At 39.2% G+C, this 12,760-nt stretch overlaps 1 protein-coding gene across 1 annotated transcript; it reads right to left on the reverse strand.

Moving 5' to 3' along the window:
- Positions 1-307: 307 nt before the first annotated feature.
- Positions 308-11,264, reverse strand: lin28ab (lin-28 homolog Ab). The gene is made up of 4 exons (XM_058404615.1): positions 11,255-11,264; positions 10,208-10,383; positions 3,147-3,325; positions 308-524 (listed from the first exon to the last, which is right to left on the reverse strand). The coding sequence occupies exons 1-4, from the start codon at positions 11,262-11,264 to the stop codon at positions 308-310; spliced, it is 582 nt and encodes a 193-aa protein (XP_058260598.1).
- Between the last annotated feature and the right edge of the window lie 1,496 nt (positions 11,265-12,760).

A 12,760-nucleotide genomic window follows, 5' to 3' on the forward strand; every position in this document is an offset into this window, starting at 1 on the left:
CCGATTTCCTCGATCTTCATCCGGCTTGAATGAAATAATTAAAAAAATACGGAAGAGACCAAAAAGCAACAGTTCGATCCCTACTACAAGGTTACATAGTCTTTAGTACACTGAAGTATTTAAAAGAAAAATCTCTCACCACTCTAAATGACTGATTTTTACTATAACGTCATGCTAGTGAGAGACGACATTCATTAACGCTGTTAGAAAAGGAAAAAAAAAAAAAAAAAACCTGAGATAGGTCCAAGAGCAGCATGATTGGTGCTTGTGTTATCCCTGACTGTGATCCCGTTTCGCCGTCCTGCTTTCAATCCGAGGTATCGGGTGGTGAGGCCTTGTGGCTCAGGATTTCTTCTCCTGCCAGTGAAGTGGAGGTTCCCTGAGATCCCGGCGATGCCTGCTGTGCTTTGATTGGACAGTTGGCTACCATGTGAGACATGCTTTGGCAAAAATGGCACTTCTTGGGCTGAGGGGGCAGCTGGCATTCTTTGGCATGATGATCTGGGCCACCGCAGTTATAACACCTAGACAGGCATGGAGATAAATTCACATTAACTCAACTATTATTTTTCTTAGATTTAACTTGGTTCAACTTCATTCCTGTACTTAAGCACTATACTGGAAAATGAGTACTCTACACAAGTATTATCGCAACTGAATACTGATATTTCTCAAGAAAAAAAGTCCTTGAATTGATTTTGACCTTTGATCAGTTTCTTTTTTCAGCTTGCTAAGGGTTTTATTCCTTTTCTTTTTAAAGCAGTAGAGATTATAAAACATTTACACATTAACCAGGATACATACGTACATGTGTATATACTGTAGATTCATTCACTTAGTGTACATACATTACATATTTACACTATGATTATTGCTTAGATTTTTTACTTGATATCTTATTATTTTACAAGTAATGTAGTGGTGGCGGCTCATGTGGTTAAGGTTCTGGGTCATTTACTGGAAGATCGGTGTTCAAGCCCTAGCACTGCCAAGCTGCCACCATTGGGCCCCCAACTCCAGGGGCGCTGCATCATGGCTGACCCTGTGCTCTGACCCCAACCTCCAAGGATGGGATATGCGAAGAAAGAATTTCACTGTGCCGTAATGTATACGTGACAAATAAAGACAACTTAAGTAAAGTCTCCAGAAGAACTTTGGCAGATTCTGGGTCTCATAAAACTTTATAAAGCGGACCTGACATTACCGAAGCTAGACTACAGGCTTGTCACATCGTATTTTGACATTTAATGCTTATCACTGAAATTTTATGCTGATGTTTGCTTTATGGTCATTTTTTTTTATTATATGTGCCCAAGACTTACTGTACATACATATATATACATACAGACATACATATATAAATACATACAAATTCGAGTCTGTTGTTTTTAATGAGCTAAAAATATTTATCTGCATTCTTAATACACATATTAATTGCAATCTTCTATGTTTAAATATAGATCATTTTATTTTCATTCCCTCCCTACCAGGTAGACCTGGTTAACTTAACTGATTCAGTGTGTGAATGGTTATATATTGCCACTAGGGGGCAGTGCAGTTAAACCTTTCAGATAGTGAAGCAAATTAATGAAAGAAAAATAAAAGCAGCCTTTCTAGGTTTGCACCCAGGTGTGTTAAAAAATAAAACTGGAATTTACAATTAGTTTGCACAACTCGAAAAAATATAAAAACATGGTTCTCAATGTTGTCTCCTCTTGATTATCTAAAACTGGGAGAAACATCCATCTTCCAGAGTAGATAGTTATATTAAATAATCAATATCATTACACATAATGTAACACATTAAGCTTAATACAATTAGGGTTAAAAAAGGAGCCAAATAAGCACAGAACTGTGGCCTCACACACAGGCTTTGACTGAAAGCTGTATTGTACAATGTAAACAATCCCGGTCCAGTCTAAATCTCAATTTATAATATTAGCACATGTGTGGATACAATTTCTTCGATCGTATCAGTATTTAAACCTGTAATGGACTGGCAACACTTTACCTATCTCAGGATCCTTTCTCTTTGCTACTCCAGCTACTCCCAACCCCCCACACACACACCATCTATTGATTAGCTTGAGAGTGGACAGGGAGCTGGAACCAGAAGAGGGAAACGGGCATCTCTTTGGTTCTTTGTTTTAATACATCAGTGTGGCCTTTCCCCTCTGACCCCTGCTCTCTGCCACCCACCCCCCCTACCCTGCTTGCTCACATCGCAGCCTGCCGTTGCTATGGGAACGGTCACCTATGACCTTCCTAAGGCATCTACATCTGTTATTAATTAAATAGACAGGATTTGATCCCTGATCCGCACCCGGGTTGGGCGATGACAGCGTCGGTGACTCCCAGCAGGAGAAAGTACACACGGGAAAGCGATGCGATGAGGCTTATGAAACATACACTGCACCGGGGGAGCGGGAATACACCTTGAGAAAAGCGTACTGCTGTACGCAGCAGGTTGTAACACTCGAACCGTATCCGCTCCCCTTTACAACGACATGTCACTCACTCCATGTCGATAAGCAGTCGAGGAAAAGCTCAGATACGCAACACTTTGCTCTGCTCTCGCTCGTCTCAAAGCGGCTATTGAGCGCATAAGATTCAATTACAGCCGCTATTCATCGGCTTCCCAAACTTCGTGGTTTCCGGATATTTTTGCCACTAAATAAAAAACGACCACAATGTTCGATGCGGGAGGGCTCTGGCTATGTGGGGGTGGGGTAAGGCGATCGCTCCACAGGGTTAACTCCTAAACCCTGAGATTTTAAACAACCTATTGATCCAGGTCAGTTACAATTATGGAGGATGGATGGGGGATGCACAACATTTAACCAGCACCTGAGATGCACTTACTTTCCTGCTTTAAACAGCATGAGCCAAACATTGCTCACTTTGGTGTTGTTGTTTTTAACTGATTACTTCAGCTTTCTTCGAACGATGATGAAAGGATTCATTGAAAAACATACCCGAGGCAGAACTAGAAATAATTCTACATATTCACTCATCTGTTTATTGAAACGCTGATAAACAATTATTATCCAATTAGTTTTCATATGAAATTGCATGCCCAGGGAATCATTTATCTTATACGGTTTTATTGGTGATACGAGCAAACAGAACACCATCTCAGTACTTACCGATCCCCTTTAGAGCGTCGTTTCTGGGCACCTTTGGGTCTTTTCTCGCTGCCCGCACACGGAGCACCTCCAGGACCCGTTACACGCAGTGACTCCAGGCCTTTCGATGACTTCTTAAAGGTGAACTCCACCGGTTCGCCCTCTTTCAGGCTGCGGAAGCCGTCCATGTGAAGCTTGCTCTGTTAGACACATGAAGCCGATTCAAGATCATATGCTCTTGGTAAAAATGCCGTCAGTAAACCTTTCATGCATAACATATACAAACAAGGTCATCGAATAACCAGTAATTAAAATGCACTCATTTATCTACTCGTTCAGGCTCTGCTATATAAAAGTACTGGGAAATGACTGCTTAAAGGTTTCATTACTGCGAAGCAAAAAATAAAAGCCAAAGGAAATTGTTCCCTAATTGTTTATTCATTGTATCTTAATGCACCAATTTGGATGCCCCAGTGGTTTCATTCAACCCTTGGTGGCTGATAATGATATATAAGCTATTGCATAAAATGCTCTTAGTTTGAAATACAATCTAATTTTGGACCTTTAAAAAGGATTTCCAGCTAAGAGTATTAGCAATATTTGAACCAGCAGGTGACAAGATTATTACTACTATTTGTACCTATGCTCCGAAATGAAGAAACTAAGCTGATATGATGTGACCTCGACACGGCTATGAATCCATTTAATAAATCGGATCCCGATGGGACTATTTTCAATCTTGTCTAATCAGGTAATTCCAGTGAATGCAGATTTGTACAGTCAGTGGCGCGTTTAACGGAGTTCCCTAATTAAAAGGTATAAATCTCCAACGCGTATAAGTTTGAAGCATGCCAAGAGAGTAAAATGATTAGACAGAGCTCAAACACAACACTCGAATCACACGTTGTGTAAAATCTGCATCCTGCTTGCGTTGACTACTTGTGGACGTCTAAAAACTGGAAATATTTCTAATAATATATCCAAATATTTGAGGTAAAAAAAATGCTATCAAACCCAAGAGTGAAACAGAGTTAAATGTTGGAGAACTGGGTTGCCAGGGTTGCATTTTTTGACACCAAATTGAGTTAGCTTAGCCCCAAAGTTGCATTTATGCACACATCCATGGGTGGTGTTTTTATTTAAAATCATTCCATGGACCGTTTTCGAAGACTAAGACTGTAGATGGATCTCTTTTTTTTTTCTTAAATAAAGAGAGATGAGGCATTAAGAGGACTTTGTAATTACACAATAAAATTGAGCAATAAAATCAGAGCTGTGGGGTATGTAAATGATGTAATGAACTATTCTGTTCTTATTAAAAACGATATATTTCTACTTTTAAAATGTTACTACAAGTGAAATAAACGAAAGCTCATCTCTTCTAAGTCTGTAGTGTGACATTCGTACACTTCCGGTCACTGCTTTTATAAAAAATAATCGAAAGTAACACGTCATTGGCTGACGGACGTTCACACAAATCAACAGATCGGTGTTGATAATTGTAGCAAGCGTCTCGATTTCTTTTAACAAATTCTGGAAAAGGTGAAACAGGAAGTTGAAGCGAGCAAAACAATGCTAGCGACGAATGCATTAGCAAAACGCCGCCTCAGCTTGCACCAATGGAGAGCTTCACTGACTGATCGCTGTGCTTGACCGACTGTAGCTATAAAACATAACGACTCTCAGTTGCGTGTGAACGGCACGATTAAATAAATACAAACTCGGCAATTTTTCCAAACACCTCATTTTTGAAACTGCCTCCGCCAATCACACGGCCAATTGTAAAACCACACCCCTCTGCTCTATCACCACTTTTTGGGGTAGTTTCAGTACATTTCAAGATTTTCAAGAATTTTCTTTTGCTGATATCTAGCAACCCTGGAACTGGTGCCAATGACTTGTGCTTTAATAAAATCTATCTATCTATCTATCTATCTATCTATCTATCTATCTATCTATCTATCTATCTGTCTGTCTATCTAATAGGAAGGTGAGTCTTAAAATAAGAACGTTTTCACAGTGAACATTGTGTGGAGAACGTATAATATAAAATACTTTCCACCAAGTTACATTCCATACCAACGAAAATCATGGACTAGACATTTACTTGCCCATTTCTCTCATTGAATATAACACCGGAAAAACAAAAGCTCACTGAAAGCACATCATTCAGTACTAAGTAATTGAATTATGTAACATAAAGACAATTAGTTTCCATTCTTTCAACATGACTTGAGTGTGTATTTTCAAATCCCTGAATAAAATGAAACACCGAGCTCACACCTGAGCGGAGACTGAATCCCAAGAGTTTAATTTCCACTGCACTATTCTACCATGCATGTTTTAATCACCTAAATTTAATAGTATAGGTACAAATGTAGTTCCAATCAGCTCCAACATCCTCATTGCATTATGTAACTGGTTTACAATACTGCATGTATTGATCGCTCTCACTCTATATCCTTCAATCTAGTCATTAGAAACTTGTTTAAATGACGTTCACGGTTTGCTAGATTTTTCCTAAATCTGACTGATGGCACTATTCCTATTTTCTTCCAGTGCAGCAAGGACATCTCTGAACACGCCACCACTCTACTACAGTTTTACATCCATTAAGTGAGCCTGTCCAACTGGACTGAAGTGAGACAATACCAAATGGCTGAATCTCACACTGACCATCGGTGACAAGGAGATATTGAAAGAGAAAGAGAAAGAGAGGGGGGAAGTGTGCATTCCTGAAATGGTTGCTCTACAGGAAAAGAGATAGAGAGGTCTACCTTGACGAACCAAAACCTGGGGCTAAACCAAGGATGAAAATGATTTGTGTTCTGTTAACCTTACTAAAAGATTTTATTAGCTGAGTGCCTTTGTGTAGCTTTGACCTGAGTGGTGAAGTACTTGTCTATGAATTACATAATCTTACACCAACTTGTGTGACCACTGATCATTCTAAACCCATGGATATCCTCTATGACTACCACAGACATTGACTATTTATAAAAAATTAAGCATTTTTCTTTGCACACTTTGACAGGTATTATACAACATGGTCTTAATGGGTCATTTTTTTGGTGCTCAAAATCAGGGTACTTTTAAAGAACATTTCAGACAACTATTATCATTTTCTGATATCTCTGGTCGATACTCATAAAGCATATCAATAAAGAATAACGGGATGGTCTTTTAACGTCTTCCTGGTTTTTTTTAATATCAGTCAGGTAATCCGAATCGTAATCATTTGCAGAGTGTTGGCATGATGTGCCTCAGTGGAAGGTGAAAAAAAGCCTGTGGAGGGCCATTTTATGGCCGCTGCATGTCATCGGGCTTAACCCGGACACCTCTCTCGTGGGGAGGGGGTCGTTGTATGAACCGAGGGATCTTTTGAAGTGAAGGCAGTGGGAAAGGAATTCAATCCTGATTGCTTGACAAGCTCTGCATTCCTCATTCCCAACCCCCACCAAGGTTTCCTGGAACTATCCCTCCATCCCTTCATCCTCTGACCTCTTTCACTAGCCCCCTCCTCCACCTCCTCCTCCTCTTTAAGACTTTTTTATGAATGACTCCAGCTAACAAGACCTCTCCATTTCCCTCCATCCACGCCCTCCCTCTTCAGTCTCCTTCCTTCTTTTTCACACTCCCATAGAGACTATAGTATCTACTTCCGCTCGCTCGCCTTATATCTCCTCTTCGTTCTTCATTTTCACACAGGACGTACACAAACCCTCTCTTCATTCATTCAATCATTCATTTGCTGCTCAGTAACATATCATAGGCAGCAGGATTTCCTCTCTTCCAGCCTGACAATGCAAGCCATTGTCTCCCAAGAAGAAGCCGATTCCCCCAGCAGAGACCCTACGCTGAGCGTGATCGATAACTGTCCTGGAAGCATTGTGAGAAGACTTGCGTCAGGACACCAAAAAAAAAAAACAACAACAAAAAAAAAACAAACAAGCGAGCCGGAACTTTTCAGAAACGACCCTTTTCTATAGCGATCCACGCCAAACGATTCCAAAACCGAGCCTCTCAATTACGGTTGGCTCAAAGTCAACGGCAATAAACTGCTGAGTCATCAATAACAACAGCCTAAAGCACTCAAGCACTCAATGCATATGCTGATTTACACTGAATGAAAACAAAGGCTCAGTGGACATCCAGCACATGCACCCCATACAGCGGCAACATCGACAGGGTCGTTGGAAATGGGCTGTGTCTCTTTCATATGTAGCCACGCAACCACACAGCCTACTGAATGTGACACGGCGTCGCACAAAGAAATCATGCATATGAAGAAAAGACAAAAACAAATCTTTTAAATCATCAGCAACCTACAGGAGATAGAGATATGTATACGTGTCTTCCCTGCAACAAAACACGACATCTTAGCTAGTTAAAATATCTTTGTATCATTTTTGACACACTGAATATGAGATATTTCGAGATGGATTTTTATTATGATTTTATTTGTTTTTCTTTCTAGAGCAAAACAGACACAAATTTGCCAATATTTAAACCTTTAAACATGTTTAACAATAATCTAGATTGTATTATTATCTATCATTTTTAGTAATAGCTAAACTATTAGTTAAATATTGCTCTAAATGGATAATAGCTAATAGTAGATACACTGGATTATAATCAAAATATTTCACTTAAAAATAAAAAGGAAATCATTCATTGAGCCTTACTAACGTCTCGTCTTCCTGTTGTTTACTGAAGTCATCTTTACTCAGCATGAGGAGGATATTACCTGATGAGGTTACACAGCCAGTCGTCTGTAAAATGACCTAATCTCTGGGTAATTTTACAGTGACCCGGAGTAGCGGTGATGCGGTCGAGGCCATGCACCGTATACGCAGCTGTTTACTGTGTCGTACTTATTGTACCAGCTCGTATTTATTGTCTTGCATCTTGTCTATTTGCACTTTTTTTGTCAGCCGCTGATTATCTTGTACCTGTACATTTCTCTCTTTCCTATAGTATATTGCATCAAGGCCTTGGGGAATGCTGTTTCATTGCACTGTATACCTGCATAAAGCCAGAGTGACAATAAAGCTCTCTACTCTCCTCACTTCAGTCTGTATGTACGGCGGTATTTGTTCTTTTTGGCAAGATGAAACATCGTTATTTCATTATTGCTAGGGCGAATCTGGTTCAGATAGCAAAAGGAGTTCGAAATATGAATACTTTTTTCTCCGATCACTCCAGCACAGAGCATTCTTCATTTCTTTCTTAATATGCACTTTACAAAATGAAAGAACAATCCACAAAGCCACAATTATTTTAGTGAAATTAAGGTCTACCTTTAGCATGTATAATGCCAGAGAGATGCATATAAAACATCCTGTGCACGTCAGCTGTGAATACGCACTCCTGTGCATTTGTTTGTGTCATAATAATCCTCTCCAAGACGATCTTCTTCTCTATAGTCCAAAACTGAACGTGTTTAAACGAATACACAACCATGTCTCCAGGCGCAGGGATCGAACCTGTGATAGCGTGATTAGCTCAATGATTTCTCCACCATCACATACAAATACAGTGATGCACAGAATATATACGGTTTGTGTAGTGTATATACTGACCTCTAATGATTAATTAGCTCTGTTTGGTTCTGGACTGAGTGTTTGGATGTCACTTGCCCCGAAATATCATTAGAGCTTTATTTCTAGTGCTAATCTGGTTACAATAACACAAGATGTACAGAAGCTGAATGCAAAGAAAGCTTTGTTCAGACACGGCAATGCTCTGAGCTGTGATCCAGGAGTATTGACATTTTCTATTATGATAGCTTAACGTGCACAGGTTGAGCCTAATGCAAAAAAAATAAAAAATCTAAATCTCCAATTGCTTTAGGGGCCTTGAGGCCTGATTTTGTCCCTTTCTTTAACATAAAGGTGGAGAGATTGATTACATACACCCAAACATCAGCTATAAACGCACACTAGTACTGATGTCTGTTCTTTATTCCCTTTTAGACGCTGCATCTTTACAGCCGTGTGCAGGAAATTCACCTGCTCCTCAGCAGGAAGAGAGGATTTAATGTGGATGTACAGTAGAGGCGATGAAAATATATATATATGCATCTCTCAGACTCCTCATGCGTAGGGCTTGTCAGGAGATCGAAGCAGCTTGTGATAGGTTCAGTAAACGATTTTGCACAAATTCAATCGTTTAATTTAATCCAATTTAGTCATATCGATCGCCAAATAAGAAGATACATAGTACCTACAGCTTTATTATAAAACCATGTCTGTATACACATTTCTACCGATGAAAATAGCTCTATCAGTTTCAGGATTGATATGAAGCCATGCTGGAGCTCGTGTGCCATGATTAGAAAGAAATATCATCGGTGCCTATTTTCTGGTTATAATAAAGACAGAGGTACAGAATCTGAAAGCAGAGCAAGCTTAGTTCAATTACTGCAATGCTGTGAGCTGATCCAGGACATCCAGGAGTATTGACATTTTCCATAATGCGAGCTTAACATGCACAGGTTGAACAAAAATAAATAAATAAATAACTAAATAAATAAATCTGCTGTAGGGGCCTTGAGGCCTGATTTTGTTTCTTTCTTTGGCACGTATAAACGAGGAGAGATAGACTACACACACACCACACACACACACACACCTAAACACTAAGAAAACAGGACTTGCCTGTATACCTCAGCTGTGAATGTATCACAGTCTGTGTTTTTGTTGCCTTTAATCTGCATCACCTTTGCAGCTTTGCATTCAACAGAAATGAATGCAAATCTGCATGCAAAACACATGCATGTCTCTCGGACTGATCTAAAATGAAGCATGGATTTAGGGATCTATTTCTGAATTGAGAGCAATTTCGCGATTTATCAGATGGATTAATAATTATGTGATGAACGCAATCAGAGACATGCTGTGACAGCAAATACAGCAGATTGTTTATAAGGCCATTTGTGCATACCCCAGATTAAAGTTTGCGCCCCCCCCCCAAACACACACACACACACACGCACACATACACACACACACGTGTGCAGACGCACTAGGTGATGCACAGTAGGGCTAAACAACTCGTAAGGCTTGGCACCGATGTCTCACCTGATGTACGAAGACGTCGACGGGACGGTCGAGCGGAGCGCCTTCTCTGCTCGTCATGGACAGGAAGCCGAAGCCCATGCGCACGTTGAACCACTTGCACACGCCGCTGCCACTGAACGAGGCCGAGTCTTCTTCGGAGTTCTGCGTTTCTTCGTCCCCGGTCTTCGCACAGCCCCCTTAAAGGAGTACAGGGAAGAGAGCAAAGGGAACAGTTTGGACGGCGAACGGAAGAGCGCGCGACGCTGAAGGCGCGTTAACTCGCGCGAGCTGTTACGCCGCGTGTCACGCGCTCGCCCTGTGCGCGCACTGGCAATGCTTAAAGCTTGCAGAAATGAGGGTACATAATTCTCAAAGTGAGCCATGAGAAACATCACTATTAAATACACAACATGCACCAGATTCTATTATCATCACCATCATTATTAGGACACTACTACCAACCATTTAATAATTTTAAGAACAATTTACACGGAAAATTGTTTACTATGGCGCGTTTTTCCTCCCCCACACAAAGTTGTTTATTTATTTATATATATTTTTTTAAATATCTATTTCTTTCCATGTATATAATTTACTCTTTGTCACACAAAGTGAATTCAACCAGTCCATTAGAAACAAACAAAAAAAAGGGGGGCTTACCTCTGTAATAATCACCAAAAACCGATCCCATTTCTCTCATAATCCCTGCGTCAAATTCAATCCCAAATACCCAGTGAATTTAGATTTTAGATTTTCCTCCTTTGGTCCCTCAGGGGCCCTTCATAAACATGGCGACCCCATTTTCCCTCGGATTTTTCACGCGAACCCTCAAAGTTTCCATTGCAGTAGGTGTAGAAATGCAAGAAACAAAGGAAGTTTTGGGGGCATTTTTTAAGCCTATCAGTGCGAAAGTTGGCGCTCATGTTTAAAAAAAAAAAGGTTGGGGAGAGGGGGGGGTCCCTCAAACCTGAAAGACAATGAAGTAAAGCCAGCCCACCTCCAACTGAGAGATGTGTGAAGGCCTCTTGAAAAGAGAACCCAACAACAACAACAGGAACAACACTATACCTTCAGCCATGGTTCAGGATGTATCCAGTGTGCCTTCTGCTTCTTCTTTAATAACCAAACCCTCTTTAGTAATCCTCCTTGGCTGGGTCATGGAGTATAGATACTGTTTCTGGCTCAACACTCCTGCCCCATGTCCTAACCCTAAGCATCACAGGAACAACCCCCAACCCTTTCGGTCAAGTCCACGTGATGCTCAATTGCTGATAAATTGCGCATTCCGCGGTTATGGGTGCGATAGGTCCCATATTTACGCGGTGACCAATCAGAGAGCGAGAGTAGGACCTGTACCTAAACTAGCAGGTCCTTGGGGAGATTTCTCTCTCCAACCACCCCCAACACACACACACACACACACACACACACCCCGCCCTCTTCTGGGACTGCTTTAAACCACCCTCAACCCCCCACAGTGTTTGGCAATATGAAAATTGCCCCCCAAAAATATGCGCCAAAATATTGCACCATATTGCAAACACTGTTTTATTAACCTGCATCATTATATTTATTTTACACAAGCACTGGTGCAGATATATTGGGTAGTTTTGTTTTTAATTACCACCTTGTCTATCGGCTTTTAAGCTATTCATGTAAAAGACAGTCCTTAGCCTTTAGATTTATTTTGCTAAAAAAGTTCAAAGAACATATTTGGTATCAATAAATCAAATTAATCAGGATTAATAAATAAATAAATAAATCTCCAACTGATCTTCAGCATATTATAATATTGTATGATGACAGTAAATTATATAAAATATAATATATTAATAAATATTAAGATATTATTCATTTCTTGCAACAAAACACTATTTATACATATTACAGGCGGTTGTTGTTATTGTTGTTGTTGTTGTTTTAATTTACAGCCTGTCTAATCTTTCCTGCCATTAATACAACAAAAAATATCCCATTAACCCTCTTTTATCTGTTTATTATCTATCATGCTGTACTATTCTATTATAAACTATTCTAAAGAAGCAGATAAAAAATATGTACTGACATGTTAGATCATTTAGCACATATTTTCAATATGATTAGGCTTTTATTTTTTATATCAGTGGCATTATTATTATTGAAAGCATTAAAAAGTATTTGTAGGATACATGTTTATGGCATCAATAAATCAAATTCCTATTAAAGGATTTTGGGGGTTAAAAAAAAGATCTTCATCAACAGAGTTTAATAGTGCATGAATAGAGTTTAAATAAAGAAGTATACAATATATTAAGACATTATCCTGATGAACAATCTTGGCTAGAATAAATTTTATAGAAAATTAATTTAGAAAATCTTCACTTGTATACAAACGTCTCATGTAAAAGCAACGCTGTAAAGCAAAGATGGCCTTGAAAATAATCAAATTAAACGTGTATATATAGAAAAAGCATTATTTATTTATTTATTTATTTATTTATTTATTTATTATTATTATTATTATTATTATTATTATTATTATTATTATTATTATTATTATTATTTTGAAAATAATGTTGAGAAATATCAAACCAA

Source organism: Hemibagrus wyckioides, linkage group LG12 (assembly GCF_019097595.1).
Source record: "Hemibagrus wyckioides isolate EC202008001 linkage group LG12, SWU_Hwy_1.0, whole genome shotgun sequence".
Taxonomy (NCBI): Eukaryota; Metazoa; Chordata; class Actinopteri; order Siluriformes; family Bagridae; genus Hemibagrus; species Hemibagrus wyckioides.